The sequence below is a fragment of the Somniosus microcephalus genome, chromosome 25 (genome assembly GCF_052327205.1).
Source record: "Somniosus microcephalus isolate GS21.2 chromosome 25, FLI_Smic_1.0, whole genome shotgun sequence".
NCBI classification, from domain to species: Eukaryota; Metazoa; Chordata; class Chondrichthyes; order Squaliformes; family Somniosidae; genus Somniosus; species Somniosus microcephalus.
In genome coordinates this window covers 52,280,713-52,299,616 of record NC_141011.1, presented here as the reverse complement: position 1 = coordinate 52,299,616, position 18,904 = coordinate 52,280,713, and the positions used below count along the sequence as shown (strand labels likewise).

The 18,904-nt window shown below is 45.3% G+C and overlaps 1 protein-coding gene across 11 annotated transcripts in view; it reads left to right on the top strand.

Moving 5' to 3' along the window:
• Positions 1–18,904, top strand: part of casz1 (castor zinc finger 1) — a 400,652-nt gene that overhangs the window by 292,379 nt on the left and 89,369 nt on the right. For 9 of the 11 annotated variants that reach the window (XM_085967449.1, XM_085967451.1, XM_085967446.1 and 6 more), the window contains one exon: positions 13,482–13,538. The exons of the other annotated variants lie outside the window; for them this stretch is intronic. In XM_085967449.1, the coding sequence (XP_085823575.1) occupies positions 13,482–13,538 (57 nt within the window). The remainder of the gene's footprint in view (positions 1–13,481; positions 13,539–18,904) is intronic. 11 annotated transcript variants of the gene reach the window in all.

The window sequence follows — 18,904 nt, the reverse complement described above, 5'->3', positions numbered from 1 at the left end:
CCCCCCCACCTCCCCCCCACTGACCAGAGGACCTGGGACAGGCCAAAGATGGGTGGGCAAGTTGTCATTTAAATTTTCTCCACCCCAGAACATGTAGAGGCCTGCGGGACATACTGGCTGCTGCTCATCAGCAGAGAGAAGGCCTCATTGCCAGAAGCCCAGTACACAGCTGCAGGTCCAACTTCCTCCCCTCTTCTGCCAGCACCAGGGAGGGCAGCACTTGAACATTGACCCCTATGCATTTTACAGAGATTGATCATTTCACATACTGCCTAAGGGAAGAACATTCGTACGGCAAAGCCAACTTGGCCCCAGATGAAACATCCATTGTGGCCAAGAGTCAAGAGTTAGATTGACTTCCAGCCAGCAAAAGAGAATACACAGGGCCAACCTGTTCTTCTATCCCTAGCTGAATTCAGGAAGGCTACGACATTTTGCTTGAATTCATTCCCCTGCTGTCCAATGCACGCCTGCACTGATGGGATCGTTGTGTGAGAGACTCGTTGCTCTATCAGTTGTGATCAAGGCTCAAAAGTGACTGCATTGGCTATCTTAGAACTTGCAAGAAAATCTAGTGTTTGCTTGCATCGAACCATTGTTCTGCCTGCCCACCTTGGACAGCCCTGTGCTGACACACTGCTGTTGGTGCAGTGAGGCGAGGAGGTGGATGCCAGTCCCAGACCTGTGCTGACCTTGCTCTTTCAGATGAAAGTACCAGCCACTGGAAATGTCCTGACATTACTATTGAGGGATCGAAATAAGAGAGTCAGGACTAGCATTAGCTTTGTGGTTGGAGCCATAGCCTATAATGGCACGGTGACGGCTTGTGGTGGTTCTCCATTGGTATTGCTGTTGGGGATATGGACTGTCGGCGCTGGACTTGTACAGACACTGCTGTTAGGATTAGATGCCATTGTTGAGACCCGGTTGTCAGTATTGGTCCTGCTGCTGGGAATTGGGCACTTGAATTGGACCTGAATCCAGAAGCATGCAAGCTGTAGCTGGGTGAAGCAGTGCTATGCAACTACGCATAACCTACGGAGAGCCTCTTCTTCTTGGGCAGTCCCTCGGAACCAAGGGAGAGCAACGCCATTACAGCAGTGATCTAAACCCCCATCTTTACTGGAGTTGAACGGGTACAAAGTCGCAACAAAAACTAGAATACATACCCACAAAATGCAGGCGTTAAAATATCTACCACAACTTATCAGACTCATACATAAGAACATAAGGAATTAGGAGCAGGAGTCGGCTTTACGGCCCCTCGAGCCTGCTCCGCCATTCAGTAAGATCATCGCTGACCTTCGACCTCAACTCCACTTTCCCGCCTGATCCCCGTATCCCTGGATTCCCGTGGTGTCCAAAAAAAAGAGTCAGGGGCTAGCGTTTTTACACCACAGTAGCATTAATGCTACAGAGGAAGAACAGGAAAGGGTTGTTTTTCTGGAGAGGCGCTGTGGCTGTACACCACACGGAAATGTCACATTTCCATATCAGATCAGCCTGCTGTATTTATTTCAGGGTTAGGACCTTGTAGAGAAAGAAATGCGTTCTTGATGCAAGTTTAACTAAATATTTGCAGCAAACAGAAACAGTAGCCTCGGAAAAAAAAAAAATCCAGGAGCTGATTCCATTTAGGATGAAGATTTAATTAAGGAATTTCTAATGAGGCCTCCCTTGCATCTGCCAAGCCCTCTGTTTTGATATTTGCTCTGCATAATGCATAGAATTAGTCTAAACATCTCCGCGCTGATGGTCGGCCTGGCATGAGATAAGCTGCGATTCTGTTTCAAGTTCCTTATTTAAAGCACTCAGACAGGGCAAACGCTGCTCTGTGGATCTGATGCCGCAAGATGGTTCGAGACCAGCCCTAGAAAAATTGCCTCTAATTTGATAAGGCACCTAGATTTCAAGAAGCGAGGGGGGGGGGATAAAAAAAGCACCCAAATCTTATGACTCAGTGTTTTGACGTTTGCGCCAATCCCTTTATCTCCGTGTTTACTCAAATGATTTTTACGTCAACCCTCCGCAATGGAGTTTTTTTTTAAATAGATATCAAAATGCCTGTATTGTAGTCATTTGAGATCTGTAGCAATCACTGTGTCATTACATCATTAATATTTAATTGTCAGCGAATATAATCAGCCAATTAGACTGATGCGGTGGAGATGAAATTGTCCAGAGGCCAATGCCATCATAAAATGAGAACTGCATTTCATGTGGGTTTTTTTTTCTTTAAAACCGTTTAATGCGCCCAAAATGCAGAAGCTTTGGTATTCAATTAGCTAAATGAACTCTGCGGCATGATCACTAAAAAGCAACCATGGGATAATCTCCTTTTAAAAAAAAAAAATCTCTTCGTTAGCTTTTTCCTGTGGATTTTACTGCTTTGGCAGATGGTGCTTTTTGGCAGCGACAATCCAAATGTTTATTTGTATGTTTTTCATTATAATTGAGGGGGTTTCGACAGTCATCATTGTCAATATGCAATGAGTCTGAGAGTGCACTGAGAGTGCATTTCCACTCTTGGCTATCGCATAACATTCTGGCATGAGGCTGCAAGGAAAGCTTCAATTTGATGGCAAAAATACCTAGTGTGGGGGATAAACAAGCATATGCTTTGCTAAAGTCAGTTTAAAATATTCATTACACCAAGGTTAGAGGGCCCGCCGTTTGAAATGAATACCGCAGTAGCTACTAGCAAGTTTTATAGTAACTTTAAACAAGCCAGTTTAAATTTAACTACTTGCACTTACTGGCTAACAAGCACAGGGTCTGCTGGAAGAACCCTTTGATGTTTAGGAAAAGGAGAAGGATTGGAAGATTGATAAGCAATGCGAGTTTAAGGATGCAGTATCAGGGATGGCCAAGTAGCATAACAACATCGAAAAATAGGAGCAGGAGTCGGCCATTCGGCCCTTCGAGCCTGCTCCGCCATTCAATATGATCACGGCTGATTCTTTATCTCAATACCATATTCCCGCTCTCTCCCCATACCCCTTGATGCCTTTTGTGTCTAGAAATCTATCTATCTCCTTCTTAAATATATTCAGCGACTTGGCCTTCTGTGGTAAAGAATTCCACAGGTTCACCACCCTCTGAGTGAAGAAATTTCTCCTCATCTCTGTCCTATCCCATGTCCTGAGACTCTGACCCCTTGTTCTAGACTCCCCATCCAGGGGAAACATCCTCCCCGCATCCAGTCTGTTTAGCCCTGTCAGAATTTTATACGTTTCAATGAGATGCCCTCTCATTCTTTTAAACTCTGGTGAATACAGGCCTAGTCGACCCAATCTCTCCTCATACGACAGTCCTGCCATCCCAGGAATCGTAGTGGGTGGACCACTGAAGACTCAGAACAGGAGAGTCACCAAGACTCGAGTGCCTTTAATAGGTTGAGTTTGAGACTGGAAGCCCCGAGGAGGGGCGGAAACAGCTCAGCATCAGTTTGTCCGTCTGCTGTCTAGTTATTACTTGAAGGTGCTCAATCAGGCTTGCTCAATGGGCCAGCTCATCTCAATTAAATTAAGAAAGACTTGCATTTCTATCACGCCTTTCACGACCACCGGACGTCTCAAAGCACTTTACAGCCAATGAAGTACTTTTTTGAAGTGTAGTCACTGTTGTAATGTGGGAAATGCGGCAGCCAATTTGCACACAGCAAGCTCCCACAAACAGCAATGTGTTAATGACCAGATAATCTGTTTTTATTGATGTTACTGAGGGATAAATATTGGCCCCAGGACACCAGCGAGAACTCCGCTGCTCTTCTTCGAAACAGATGGACCCCAGTTTAACGTCTCGTCCGAAAGACGGCACCTCCAACAGTGCAGCACTCCCTCAGACTTGTGTCAGACAATCCGGTAGTTTCATAGTCACCATTACTGATACTAGCTTTTTCTTTTATATTCCAAATTTATTTAATTAACTGAACTTAAATTCCCCAGCTGCCGTGGTGGGATTTGAACTCACGTCTCTGGATTGTTAGTCCAGGCCTCTGGATTACTAGCCCAGTAACATAACCACTACGCTACCGTTCCCTTAAGTCCTTGGGAAGTGGGCAACGCTGGCAAGGCTGCGTTTATTGAGTGGGTCGGCGCCGAGTAAATCAGCTTTCTTTCCCTGATGTACATCAGGTGAACCAGGGCAGTTTTTACTACGATAGTTTAGCCCGCAGATTGTTAAATTCATTTGTTTTGAGTTCCCAAGGTGGGATTTGAACCCATGACCGCTGAGTTTCTAGTCCAGGGACCATAACTAACGCGATGGTGTCTCCCATATGGAAGCACTTGAAAAACGTTTTTAAAAAATAGGCAGCGCCCTGCATTCCGTAGCTAAGCGACGACACTGAGACTGCGGCTCCGCTATAGTTACACCACTCCTTGCAAAGAGGGAGATGTGTAGAAAACAAATTGTATTTGAACGCTGTCCAAAAGTTTAATAAAAAACCCTTGCAGTGAGTGAGGCTTGACAGACCTACATCAACAGATTAACTGGTGGCTCATTTCAGCCTGGGTGCACGGGGAGCACTAGCAAGAGCAGCTGGCATTGAATTTACAAAAACTGTCAGCTGAATTGTTAAAAACATATATATATATATATATATTTTCCCCTTCTTTAACAAATAGTTTCCCAGATACACCCATAAACATTAATTTCCTGTTTTTACTTATTCCTTCAAACTACAAGTTCCAGATATGACAGTTTTATGGATGATGCAATAATTTGTCCTTGTTTAAGACTTTATTGAGAGAACCAGATCAGGGTGGTGTGTGTGTGTGGTGGGAGGGGGGATAGGGAGGTGTGGGAAGCAAATTGTTATTTTTTAATAAAAAAGGCAAATGTATCTCAGCCATGGAGAGATTACCGGTTATGCAAAATAAATATTGTCATAAAAAGCCAAAATACAATAACAGCATTTAGTAAAAGGATTTAGGATTTAAATATGAAAATAAAGAGTTCTAAGGAGAAAGATAATCCGCCCTGTATGGCTGTCTAAAACTGAAAGGTGCATTGAGATGTTTGAAAGAGAGTGTTGGTAATTCCTGCTAGCCCATGCCAACTGTAAGACCCCAGTGGATTTGTACATCTTGTTACAACTTGCTTTTTTTCCAGTTACTGAAGGTACATCTTTAATTTAATGTGATGGTTGTGTAAAATGTAAATAAACGAAGTAATTGAGCTGGTTTTGCATATTTGGTATACCATATTGTCACAGGGAGTCCACTGTGAACAGAAAAAGGGCTGGAAGATAATTAATTGGAGCAAAAAGGGTTGGCACCAGGCCAAGGGAGTTACCGAGGTATTTGGGGGGGGGGGAGACAAATTCTTCTGCTCATTATTTGTAGCGAAATCATAAATCTCTTTGTAAACACATTTGTGGCTTGGCAGCAGTTTGCACGTAGAGGAGACCTCCCGAAATGACCAGCCCGCACTAGCTTGGACCATCAGCGGGTCAGGCAACTGTCTGGTCTGGTGTCATGTCCCAATCATTACATTCCACTCTACACTGGGCTCGTGTACGCTCCACTCCAAGTAGGAGTAAGTCATAGGAACAGGAGGAGGCCATTCAGCCCCTCGAGTCTGTTCCGCCATTCAATGAGATCACAGCTGAGCTGAGACCTAACTCCATATACCCGCCTTGGGCCCATATCCCTTAATACCTTTGGCTCCAAAAATCTATTGATCTCAGTCCCAACAAGAGGATGTCTCTCTCTGCCATTCCCTCTCACAGTGAGGAGTTCCAGTGGGTGGAATCGCTTCCCATTCCCTTCCAGTCTATAGAACTTCTGTCCAAGTATTACAATTTTACTTCTTTCATTATTCATGACTCTAGTCATTAAACACTAAACATTATCAATCTATTGTCTCATAAAGAACCTCTTGGATTACATACATAGAAACAGGCCGTTCGGCCCAACCAGTCCATGCCGGCTTTTATGCTCCACTCGAGCCTCCTCCCGTCTTTCCTCATCTAAATCTATCAGCGTAACCCTCTATTCCCTTCTCCCTCATATGTTTGTCCAGCCTCCCCTTAAATGCATCAATACTATTCGCCTCAACCACTCCCTGTGGTAGCGAGTTCCACATTCTCACCACTCTCTGGGTAAAGAAGTTTCTTCTGAATTCCCTATTGGATTTCTTGGTGACTATCTTATATTGATGGCCTCTAGTTTTGCTCTTCCCCACAAGTGGAAACATTCTCTCTGTATCCACTCTATCTTTCATAATTTTAAAGACCTCTATTAGGTCACCCCCTCAGCCTTCTTTTTTCAAGCGAAAAGAGACCCGGCCTGTTCATCCTTTCCTGATAGATATACCCTCGCATTTCTGGTATCATCCTTGTAAATCTTCTCTGCACCCTCTCCAGTGCCTCTATATCCTTTGTATAATAGGGAAAGTTTAAAAAAAAATATTATAATGTTTTGATTTCATTTAACCAGAAATTCAGTCCCATTTAGAGAAGTGTAAATTGCAGTTACACATTGCATTCTGGATCATAGTCCGCAGTCATGTCACGACACAGTCACGCCTGCTGTCCCCTAAAAATAAAAGTGGAGTGCTCGTAAAAACGAAGTGTGCTCGGTGCAGGCTGTCTCTTTCGGTACTCGCCATCCAGTATCACCGCATTCTGACACACGGTGTAACCATTGCAAACCGGGACCAACAAAAGAACCCACGTCTGGCCAAGCTTCTGATGGAGGAGTCGTCCATGGTTTGGTTTGTCCTGAAGTGGAATCACAGCGAGTCTCCAGAACAAAATGCTGGAAATATAGAGCAGGCTCAAGAGCCTCTGTGAAGGGGACGGCGCGGGTTAGCATTTTTGCACAGAGACCTTTCAACAACAACTCCCACTTTCCAAAAACATTTTTTTGCAGATTCAGAAGTGCAAGTTGCCCAAATTACCAAGCAGCTGCGTTCACATGTTTTTTTTTGGGGGGGGGGGGTTCTAATTTTACGACATTTAGCAGCTCCTCCCCCCCACCCCTCCCCACCTCCAGCTCTGATTAGCTTGTCTTATCTGTGATGAACAAGTCCAATTGCAGGGGAATACTCTGGTCTTTGATTGCAGAGAGTTAAAGAGGTTCCAGGCGGGAGATATTAGCCAAATTGCCCAGTTAGTAGAAATGTTCTGCCCCATTATCTTACAGAAGAAGTAATCTCTCTCACCTGGAACGCTACTATTAGTTTACAAGCACAACAATCAGGGAGCAAACCTTCCCTTGAAATAGGAGCTGGCAAAGAAATCAGAGGGGAGTGCAAATGAATGAGCATTAGAAAGCTGATGAATGAAACATTTCAAATTCTTATATAGTAGTAATAAGAGGTTTAATTTGGATGAAACAGGCAAGCATGCGTTCGAAATGTTTAAATAAGAATGTGTTCGGGGGCCCGCACATCGTTTCTTGCTCTGAGAACGTGGTCGAGGCGAGCCTTTCACGACCCATCACTGCTACCGACGACAGTCTCGTTTGAATTTGTTTCAAGAGTTCTTTATCGTCTGAGGTTGAATGAAAATGAATAACTTTTTTTTAAAGTTTTAAAACGTCACACGCAGCAGCTCCGTCTCTGCTGACTGAATTCTGCCCTCGATGCACTGGCCAAAAGATCAAATCTGATGCTAATTGGTACATTGTCAGGCGCAGATTGTTTTAAGAAAAGGTCTTTATGCAATCAATGAAGTAAGGGCACGAATTTGAAATCATTATTTTTTTTCTAAATTACTGACCTGCATTTTTAGTATGGCCTAGCTGTTATTTAGTCGTGGTGCCTGTCATGTGTGTAAAGGTGTCCCAATTGCCTTGGACCTCCCTGACTTTAGTGCCCAATGCTGATCAAAGAGGAACGTAAAAACATAAGAAGTGAGAGCGGGAGTCAGCCATTCGGCCCCTCGAGCCTGCTCCGCCATTCAATAAGATCATGGCTGATCTTCGGCCTCAGCTCCACTTTCCTGCCCGATCCCCATATCCCTTGATTCCCCTAGAGTCCAAAAATCTATCGATCTCAGCCTTGAATATACTCAAAGACTCAGCATTCACAGCCCTCTGGGGCAGAGAATTCCAAAGATTCACAACCCTCCGAGTGAAGAAATTCCTCCTCATCTCAGTCTTAAACAGCCGACCCCTTATCCTGAGACTGTGACCCCCCTAGTTTTAGACACTCCAGCCAGGGGAAACAACCTCTCAGCATCTACCCTGTAAGAATCTTCTATGTTTCAATGAGATCACCTCTCATTCTTCTAAACTCCAGAGAGTATAGGGCCATTCTACCCAATCTCTCTTCTGACACTGAAATCGGGACACTTCTAAATGCTCATATTATATCATTGCATGATTCTTCAACCAGTTGTTAGGCAGTGCATGGGTTCAACACGTGACCAGCCCGGGGGTTCAACACGTGACCATCCCAGGTTCAACACGTGACCAGCCCGGGTTCAACACGTGAACAGGCCGGGGTCAACATGTGAACAGCTCGGGTTCAACACGTGAGCAGAGTGGTTATGTTACTGGACTAGTACTCCAGAGGCCTGGACTAAGGATCGAGAGACATGCGTTCAAATCCCACCACAATAGCTGGGGAATTTTTTAATTCAGTTAATAAAATAAATCTGGAATAAAAAGCTAGTACCATGAAACTATCAAATTGTCGTAAAAACCCATCTGGTTCGCTAATGTAAGGAAGGAAATCTGCTGTCCTTACCCGGTCTGGCCTATATGAGACCGGAAATTAATGGTGGGAAATATGGAGATGGCAAAAACACTGAATGAATATTTTGTATCAGTCTTTACAGTAGAGGACACTAAGAATATCCCAACACTGGACAAGCAGGGTCTATAGGGGAGGGAGGAGATAAACACGATCAAAATCACTAAGGAAGTGGTACTCGGTAAAATAATGGGACTCAAGGCGGATAAATCACCTGGACCTGATGGCTTACATCCTAGGGTCTTGAGGGAAGTGGCGGTAGGGATTGTGGATGCATTGGTCATAATCTTCCAAAACTCCCTGGACTCAGCAAAGGTCCCGACAGACTGGAAAACGGCTAATGTAACACCCTTATTTAAAAAGGGCAGTAGACAGAAGGCTGGAAACTATAGACCGGTTAGCCTAACATCTGTGGTAGGTAAAATTTTGGAGTCCATTATTAAGGAGACAGTAACAGGACATTTGGATAATCATAATTTAATAAGACAAAGCCAGCATGGTTTTATGAAGGGGAAGTCATGTTTGACAAATTTGCTGGAGTTCTTTGAGGAAGTAACATATAGGGTGGATAAAGGGGAACCAGTGGACGTAGTGTATTTAGACTTCCAAAAGGCATTTGACAAGGTGCCACACAAAAGATTATTGCTTAAGATAAAAAATCACGGGATTGGGGGTAATATTCTGGCATGGATAGAGGATTGGCTATCTAACAGAAGGCAGAGAGTTGGGGTAAATGGTTCATTCTCAGACTGGCAATCAGTAACCAGTGGTGTTCCGCAGGGGTCAGTGCTGGGTCCCCAACTCTTTACAATCTATATTAACGATTTGGAGGAGGGGACCGAGTGTAACATATCAAAGTTTGCAGATGATACTAAGATGGGAGGGAAAGTAGTGAGTGAGGAGGACATAAAAAACCTGCAAGGGGACATAGACAGGCTAAGTAAGTGGGCAGAGATTTGGCAGATGGAATACAATACTGGAAAGTGTGAGGTTATGCACTTTGGCAGGAAAAATTGTAGAGCAAGTTATTATCTTAATGGCAAGAAACTGGAAAGTACTGAAGTACAAAGGGATCTGGGGGTCCTGGTGCACAAAACTCAAAAGGTTAGTATGCAGGTGCAGCAAGTGATTAAGAAGGCCAATGGAATGTTGGCTTTCATTGCTAGGGGGATAGAATATAAAAATAGGGAGGTATTGCTTCAGTTGTACAAGGTATTGGTGAGACCGCACCTGGAATACTGCATACAGTTTTGGTGTCCATACTTAAGAAAAGACATACTTGCTCTCGAGTCAGTACAAAGAAGGTTCACTCGGTTAATCCCGGGGATGAGGGGATGGACATATGAGGAGAGGTTGAGTAGATTGGGACTCTACTCATTGGAGTTCAGAAGAATGAGAGGCGATCTTATTGAAACATATAAGATTGTGAAGGGGTTGGATCGGGTGGATGCGGGGAGGATGTTCCCGATGATGGGTGAAACTAGAACTAGGGGGCATAGCCTTAGAATAAGGGGCTGCTCTTTCAAAACTGAGATGAGGAGGAACTACTTCACTCAGAGGGTGGTAGGTCCATGGAATATGCTGCCCCAAAAAGCTGTAGAAGCTACATCATTACATAAATTTAAAACAGAAATAGACAGTTTCCTAGAAATAAAGGGAATTAAGGGTTACGGGGAGCGGGCAGGAATTTTGACATGAGTCTAGGTTCGGATCGGTCATGGCCCTGTGGGTAGTGGAGCGGGCCCAGGGGCCGCGTAGCCTGATCCTGCTCCTGTTTCGTGTGTCTAATTCTGTTAGATTCAGGAGATAGTCCTGTGATAGTGGATTGGCGGTTAGGATCAGATCAGCCATGATCTCATTGAATGGCGGAGCAGGCTCGAGGGGCCGATTGGCCTACTCCTGCTCCTATTTCTTATGTTCTTATATGTGACTCCAGACCCACAGCAATGTGGCTGACTTTTAACTGCCCTCTGAAATGGTCGAGCGAGACACTCAGTTGTACCAAACAGCAGGTCAAGAAGGCGCCACCACCACCACCTTCTCAAGGGCAATTAGGGATGGGCGATAAATGTTGGCTTTGCCCGCGACGCCCACATCCCGTGAACAAATAAGTTTTTTTTTAAAACCCATGTGAACAGGCCTGGTTCAGCTCTCCATATTTCATTCCCGATCTCCCCTTGGTGCTATGTCTTGATGGCACCTCGGGACAAGGAAGACTCCATGGGGATTGCCAGGATGAGACTGCATCTTTCCAAGCCACAACGAGTTGCATCTTTGTGCCATCTATTTGTCATTTTTTTTTAGATAAGTTTACCCAATGATTGAATTAGTTATTTCAATTTTAAAAGACATGTATTTGCTTTACAAGCTAGTCGGAATATTGTGTAGTGAAATACTAGCTACAAGACATCAGTGTAATTACCACCCAGAATGCACTGGATGCAGACACACTGGCATTCATTAGGTGCATGTCCCACACTGCATACCTGAGGACAGCAGCCCCTGATTGAGAACATTAGGAAGGCGATTGTGTTTGTGAATAAGCCGCTCTAATTTGCTGTCTTTTTAATGGACCCAAGCTCCACTCTCAGCTTATCCCAGCAGCAGAATCAGACAGGTTGAAGTACAATTACAGCCAAGGTTTGATATGTAGTGTGTAAAATTACGAATAACTATTTTCCATGTGCCACTTATGAATTATGAATTATGAGGACAGTTTTGTGCTATAGACTCACGTCCACGGGAGGGTGGATTGGAAAGTGGATAAACTGATTCCACTTTAGAACCATTACTGGCATAAGGGAGAGGAGGTTGTCAGCTCCGATGGGATATATGCCCAGGTCACTGAGTGGAAGGACAATATTCGAACAAACTGCGTCTCTCAGTCTCTTTTGTTGACAAACCAGCTCTATATTTATTACTATTTCTCAGTAATAGTTTGAACAGAGCCTCCCCGCCTCTCACACACAGTAATAGTTCCCTTTGTCATTATCCAGTGTGGCAACTCTACACGTTCCCCATCCTTTCCCACCCCCAGCCCTTTTTATAACGGACACGTTCCAAACATCAATTTGATCTTCAAATAGATCCCAGCAGGTGGGACAGATGAATGAATGATAAATATTAACGTGCGAGACAAATCATTTCCATTTTTTTTGTCTCCAAACATCCTTTCTCACCATAGTTTTAAGGAAATCCATGTATAACCCCAGTAAATATTAACACCCCCAGTGACCAACTCCAAATATTAACACCCCCAGTGACCAACTCCTAATATTAACACCCCCAGTGACCAACTCCTAATATTAACACCCCCAGTGACCAACTCCTAATATTAACACCCCCAGTGACCAACTCCTAATATTAACACCCCCCAGAGACCAACTCCTAATATTAACACCCCCCAGAGACCAACTCCAATTATTAACACCCCCAGTGACCAACTCCTAATATTAACACCCCCAGTGACCAACTCCTAATATTAACACCCCCAGTGACCAACTCCTAATATTAACACCCCCCCAGTGACCAACTCCTAATATTAACGCCCCCAGTGACCAACTCCTAATATTAACACCCCCAGTGACCAACTCCAAATATTAACACCCCCAGTGACCAACTCCAAATATTAACACCCCGTGACCAACTCCTAATATTAACACCCCCAGTGACCAACTCCAAATATTAACACCCCCAGTGACCAACTCCAAATATTAACACCCCCAGTGACCAACTCCTAATATTAACACCCCCAGTGACCAACTCCTAATATTAACACCCGCCCAGTGACCAACTCCTAATATTAACACCCCCAGTGACCAACTCCTAATATTAACACCCCCAGTGACCAACTCCAAATATTAACACCCCGTGACCAACTCCTAATATTAACACCCGCCCAGTGACCAACTCCAAATATTAACACCCCCAGTGACCAACTCCAAATATTAACACCCCCAGTGACCAACTCCAAATATTAACACCCCCAGTGACCAACTCCAAATATTAAAACCCCCAGTGACCAACTCCTAATATTAACACCCCCAGTGACCAACTCCAAATATTAACACCCCCAGTGACCAACTCCAAATATTAACACCCCCAGTGACCAACTCCTAATATTAACACCCGCCCAGTGACCCCCCTGCAAATGTTAACACTCCCAGAGACCCCCTGCAAATATATAAATTCCGTGCTATAATTGCTGAAAACAGATTATGACTGTGCAGCAACAGGAATAATGAGCTGTGCAGAAAACAAAATGGCAGAAAAATTCATAAAGCCAGAAATCTGATAATGGCGGGGACCCCCCCCCCCCCAGATCCCCTTGCGGAAACCTCTAGTCCAGGGACGACACTCTCTAGTCCAGGGACGACACTATCAGAACCTATGCCTTACTGTGTAAACCATCTCAGGACCCAACAGCAGCATTTTGCAAGTTGTGCTGTTCTTTCCTGGGGCTCGACTGACCTATACTAAATTAATAAGTGCCTGTGGTGTTGTGTCCTGTCTCGATTTCTGCCTCGAGTCCCTCTGATCTCTTTCCGTTAACTATTTAAAGTTGCAGTATTCCCTTTTCTTCACCCGTTTTTTTGGTGCTGAACGCTCGTTAGAACAGTAACATTTTTTTAAAAACACCAATTTCCCCCCTCCCTTCCCCCCCCTTCTCCCCCCCACCCCCCCCCCCCCCCCGCACCCCAGGTCTTTTATCTTCTTTTTGGAACTGTTCCCTCCTGAGCACTTGATGTTTTAAAGTTATTTATATTTTATTGCAGTAATCTACCTGCTGATGGCCTCCACCCCAAATCACCCCATCTACTCAGAGACTGCTGGTTGGTTGATTTTTATTTTCTGGAAATGACCTGAAATTGTGAAGGTGATGGGTGGAACGGATGCTGCAGCTTGTACGCCTGCGTGGCAGTAATCATTTCACTTACATCGCTGCTGCTGCTGTACTCTCAGCTCAAGGACACACCGCCTGGCTGTCTTTGAACTGATGAAATCATTGAATGGAGATGAACAAGTAGATTTGTTGAAACGGGGACACTTCAGCTTTAAGTGAATTAAGCTATTAGAATGATGTGTTCCGTAGCGAGGCCTCGTACCTGACACCAACAACATCCATAATCTCTTGCTATCAGCGTGACTTTAATTTTTAGGAGAGGAGTCTAAAGGCACCTTTAATCCCCCTCCCCACCCACCACCACCCCCACCCCTCCCACCCCGCTCTTTTCCTTCTGGTTCCGTGTAGGGGTTCCTGGAGTCTCCCAGCTCTAAGGATTAATCGCCACTGTGAGCAAACCCCAGGGAACCAGCGTGAGGGTGAACACTTTCGTTTATTAGTTATAAAAATATTGCAGATGGAAAAACAGGGCCGTTTGATGTTTTAAGGATCATCCAATTAGGTACCGGAGAGTCTGTTCGCTCTTATGATTGGTGGGTGCAGGCGGTGTGATCGATGTGTCGAGTCGCCAATGGCAGGATTGTGTGGGCGGGGCGGTTGGAAGCAGCCGATCAAGTGATAACCTCTAGGAATACGCCCAACCTGAGTTGGCAGCCCGAGGCCCGAGGAAAGCGACCTCCCCCCCCCCCCCCCCCCCCCCCATTGCGCTGCTGTCCTCCATTTCGATTTTCTCATCGAGTACCCGTCTCCGCTGGGCTCCCCTGTGTGAATACAGAAGCCTGATTGCCGAGGAGTGCAGCCACTCAGGATAGTCGGCTCCCCGTGTTTAGCTTATGCAGCTTGGGGTGACCCAAGAGTTTCATAGGCCAATGGTGCCGTTGGTTCCCCAAAGGTCGGACCATTTAAACTTAGGAGGGGGTGGAGAAGAGTCGGAGAGTGCCGCGCCTGTTGGCAGCGGAACTCCTCTAACCTGGGAGCACTTTTTCTTTTAGTAAACTCTAAACTATCGTCAGTTACTAAGGACTGTGCACGGCCTATCAACGGGCGTTGTATACTCAATGAGGACACCATGGTGACATCATTAGCTTAGCAACGGTATCCCCAGGAACCAGCAGGGCCCAGTTTGTGAGGCATTTGACCTGGATACCATTGCCTCTGATTGCACCTTGTTATTATGTCACCTAGAATGCAAAAAAGCACAACACCAGTTGCTATGTTCCCAGCTTAGCAACAGGGCTCATGACACACTGGCACTCAACAACAACAACTTGTATTTATATAGCGCCTTTAACATAGTGAAACAGAAGCATTATCAAACAAAATTTGACACCGAGCCACATAAGGAGATATTAGGGCACTTGGTCAAAGAGGTCGGTTTTAATGAGCATCTGAAAGGAGGAGAGAGAGATTGGAGAGGTTTAGGAAGAGAATTCCAGAGCTTAGGGCCTTATACAGCTGAAGGCACGGCCGCCAATGGCGGAGCGATTATAATCGGGGATGCTCAAGAGGCCAGAATTGGAGGAGCGCAGAGATCTCGGGGGATTGTGGGGCTGGAGGAGATTAGAGAGTTAGGGAGGGATTTGAAAACAAGGATGAGAATTTTAAAATCGAAACATTGCTTAACTCATCTTAATAGGATTGTTATAATGATACAGATAATTATTAAAACAGATGTTAGAGAACTGGTCTTCCTATGAGTAATATATATTATCTAATCTCCCCAGAATAAAATTGAAACAGCTGCTTTAAAAACGGCCAACTAAAATGGCAGTTACAGGTCTGAGTTTTACATGAACCCAAATCTGATTCAAATAATTAGCTTGATTTGCTTATTAATGACTACAAGCATGGAGAGATCAGTGACACCTTCATTACAGCACTATACGTCGGCAACCAAGGTGGGACGTTCCTGTGTTTTATAGAGTTTATGCTTCCTTCCTTGTTGATATTGCACCTGCCAATGACCAGCTCGAGACAGCTTTCATTCTCGCTGTCGGAGATTGGGCAGCGATGGCAGCACAGTCACGAGATACCTGTTTGCAACGAGCAATGTCATTTTTGGTAATTACTAGTGTCTTGTGGCCAGGGAAAAAGAGATTAAGTTTAGTGAAAGACAAAAGTAAAAAAAAACAGTTGGAGTGAACTTTAAGCCATAGTTTGTTTATCACAAATCAGACCTGATTCAGGCAACAGACTGGGTGCAAGATGATAAAGATGGTTGTCTTACAAACCTGGGATTTAAATCCTGAGGTTGACACATCCACCAGCCACAATGCACAGTGAGGTTTGGAAATTCTTAGTGAGAGGACCAAGGAGAAGGAGCATCTCGATTCAGAGAAGCTGAATTGATGGCTCACCCTGTAGTACGCCCAGCTCCTGCTGGCTGGACATTGATGATGACTTCCTGTTTGATTCTTCCTCCCAGATGGGCTGGGGGAAGGACAAGAGGGCGGAAAGCTGGGAGGAGGTGGGGGGAGGGGGGGGAAAAATACATTATTTGCCGTTCTACATCTTTTAATCATTATCTTGGTTATACTGCCTCCCAGCTTTATCATGTTAAGTTATGTTATTAAACAACCACTGTAGCACATGCAGTGAGTGGCGCCCAATGAGAGCACGTGTATGTATAGACTGATCCCCTGGCATGGGATGCAAATCCCCCCGCCTCCCAAATGATTGGACAAAGTGCCTAGCCCTCGAGTTTCTTGTTGCTCCGGTTCATCTGCCATTGTTGAGCTGCTGGCGTTGAAAGGGCAGGTAAAGCCGAGACGGTGGCCTTTCTGCGCTACAAATGGCAATGGTGTGAGGCCCTATTGGCGACAGTCACAAGCTAAGTAGATAAGAAAGCCCAACGTACTCGTGACCCATGGTTTGTCTGAATTCACACAGCAGCTGTGGCGAGTTAGGGCGACCCTGCCCGAGCCCACTGACGGTAACCCCTCTGGCCAAGTTGTCTCGATTCAAGCATCTTCTCGGCTTGTTTTTTTTTCCACTTTGAATGCAGGCCAGCCAACATTTGACCCAGAAATACCTGGGTACAGCGTGAAACCATTGCAGCAGCACGATCGTAGCTGTCGAGACGCCCACAGCCCAGAGCCACACGTGGTCTCGCCTGAAGGAGAGACCGTTGGTCTATTAAAAGGGGAAGGCACAGGGTTGGCTTTGGAAAGACACTTGCCTTTAGATCACATCCATCCTGCTTCGCCCGTGACCCAGCCCGAAACAGAACTTGTGCGCGCACTTTGTAAAATACGCTGACGCTCGGAGCACAATTATTTCTATTCAGCAGGCTGTTAACATTGAGAGGAGAGGCCGTTCGGTCACTGTGTTAATGACATGGTAAACATAACGGCACGATTTCAATATTCCTAGCAAAATCGCAACTGTGTTCTTTTAAAATGCTTTTAACAATTTTGCTGGAAATGGTGATGGCAGGGACTCTTTCTGCGACATTTATGCAACCAAAGGAAATCTTCCTCCCCCCTCCCCCCCACCCCGACAACCCTCACCCCCCAGTGTTTAAAATGACGGAGGTGTTAAGGAGACTGTGTCCTAATTGCTGGCCTACTGTGTTATATTTATAATAAAAACAGAAAATGCTGGAGAAACTCAGCAGGTCAGGCAGCATCCGTGGAGAGGGAAACAGAGTTAACGTTTCAGGTCGATGACCTTTCGTCAGAACTGGAAAAAAGCAGGAAATGGAACAGATTTTTAAGCAAGTGTAGGAGGCTGGGCAAGGGGGGAGGGGATGAAAGAACAAAAGGGAAGGTCTGTGATAGGATAGAAGGCAGGAGAAGTTAAGAGACATTAAGAGATATTCAAGGCAAAAGGAGATGGGACAGGTTAAGCAACAAAGGATGGCTCTAGATGAAGTGTAAATTGCGCTGGCAGAATGGAAGACAGCTGCCCTGTGGGAGAGAAGGAAAAAAGACACAAACAAAAAGTGTGGATAAAAATATATATATGATAGGGGCCGAGGTTATGATCTGAAATTGTTGAATTCGATGTTGAGTCCAGAAGGCTGTAAAGTGCCTAGTCGAAAGATGAGGTGCTGTTCCTCGAGCTTACGCTGAGCTTCAGTGGAACAATGCAAGACGGTGAGGTCCGAGTGGGAATGGAGCGGAGAATTAAAGTGACAGGCGACCGGAAGCTCGGGGTCACCCTTACGGACTGAACGGAGGTGTTCCGCAAAGCGGTCACCCAATCTGCGTTTGGTCTCCCCAATGTAGAGAAGACCGCATCGTGAGCAGCGAATACAGTATACTAGATTGCAAGAAGTACAAGTAAATCGTTGTTTCACCTGGAAGGGGTGTTTGGGGCCTTGGAAAGGGGGGAGGTATAGGGGCAGGTGGTGCATCTCCTGCGCTTGCACGGGAAGGTGCCGGGCGAAGGGGTGTTGGGGGTGATAGAGGAGTGGACAAGTGAAAAATCTGTTCCATTTCCTGCTTTTTTCCAGTTCTGATGAAAGGTCATCGACCTGAAACGTTAACTCTGTTTCTCTCTCCACAGATGCTGCCTGACCTGCTGAGTTTCTCCAGCATTTTCTGTTTTTATTTCAGATATCCAGCATCTGCAGTATTTTCTTTTTGTGTTATATTTATAGCTTCCCCTGAAAGAATAAGGGTTCTTAAATTGAGTGTAGGCCGATTACATCATTTCCCCCCCCTCCCTCAAATAAGAACATAAGTCCCCCCCCCTCAAATAAGAACATAAGAAGAACATAAGAACTAGGAGCAGGAGTCGGCCATTCGGCCCCTCGAGCCTGCTCCACCATTCAATAAGATCGTGGATGAACTTCTATCTCATTTCCACTTTCCCGCCTGATCCCCATATCCCTGGATTCCCCTAGAGTCCAAAAATCTAACTCTCTCAGCCTTGAATATTCTCAACGACTCAGCATCCACAGTCCTTTGGGGCAGAGAATTCCAAAGATTCATAGAAACATAGAAAAATAGGAGCAGGAGTCGGCCATTCGGCCCTTCGAGCCTGCTCTGCCATTCAATATGATCATGGCCGATCCTCTATCTCAATACCATATTCCCGCTCTCTCCCCATACCCCTTGATGCCTTTTGTGTCGAGAAATCTATCTATCTCCTTCTTAAATATATTCAGTGACTTGGCCTCCACAGCCTTCTAGGGTAGAGAATTCCACAGGTTCACCACCCTCTGAGTGAAGAAAATTCTCCTCATCTCAGTCCTAAATGTCCTACCCTTTATCCTGAGACTGTGACCCCCCTTGTTCTAGACCCCCCCAGCCAGGGGAAACATCCTCCCTGCATCCAGTCTGTCTAGCC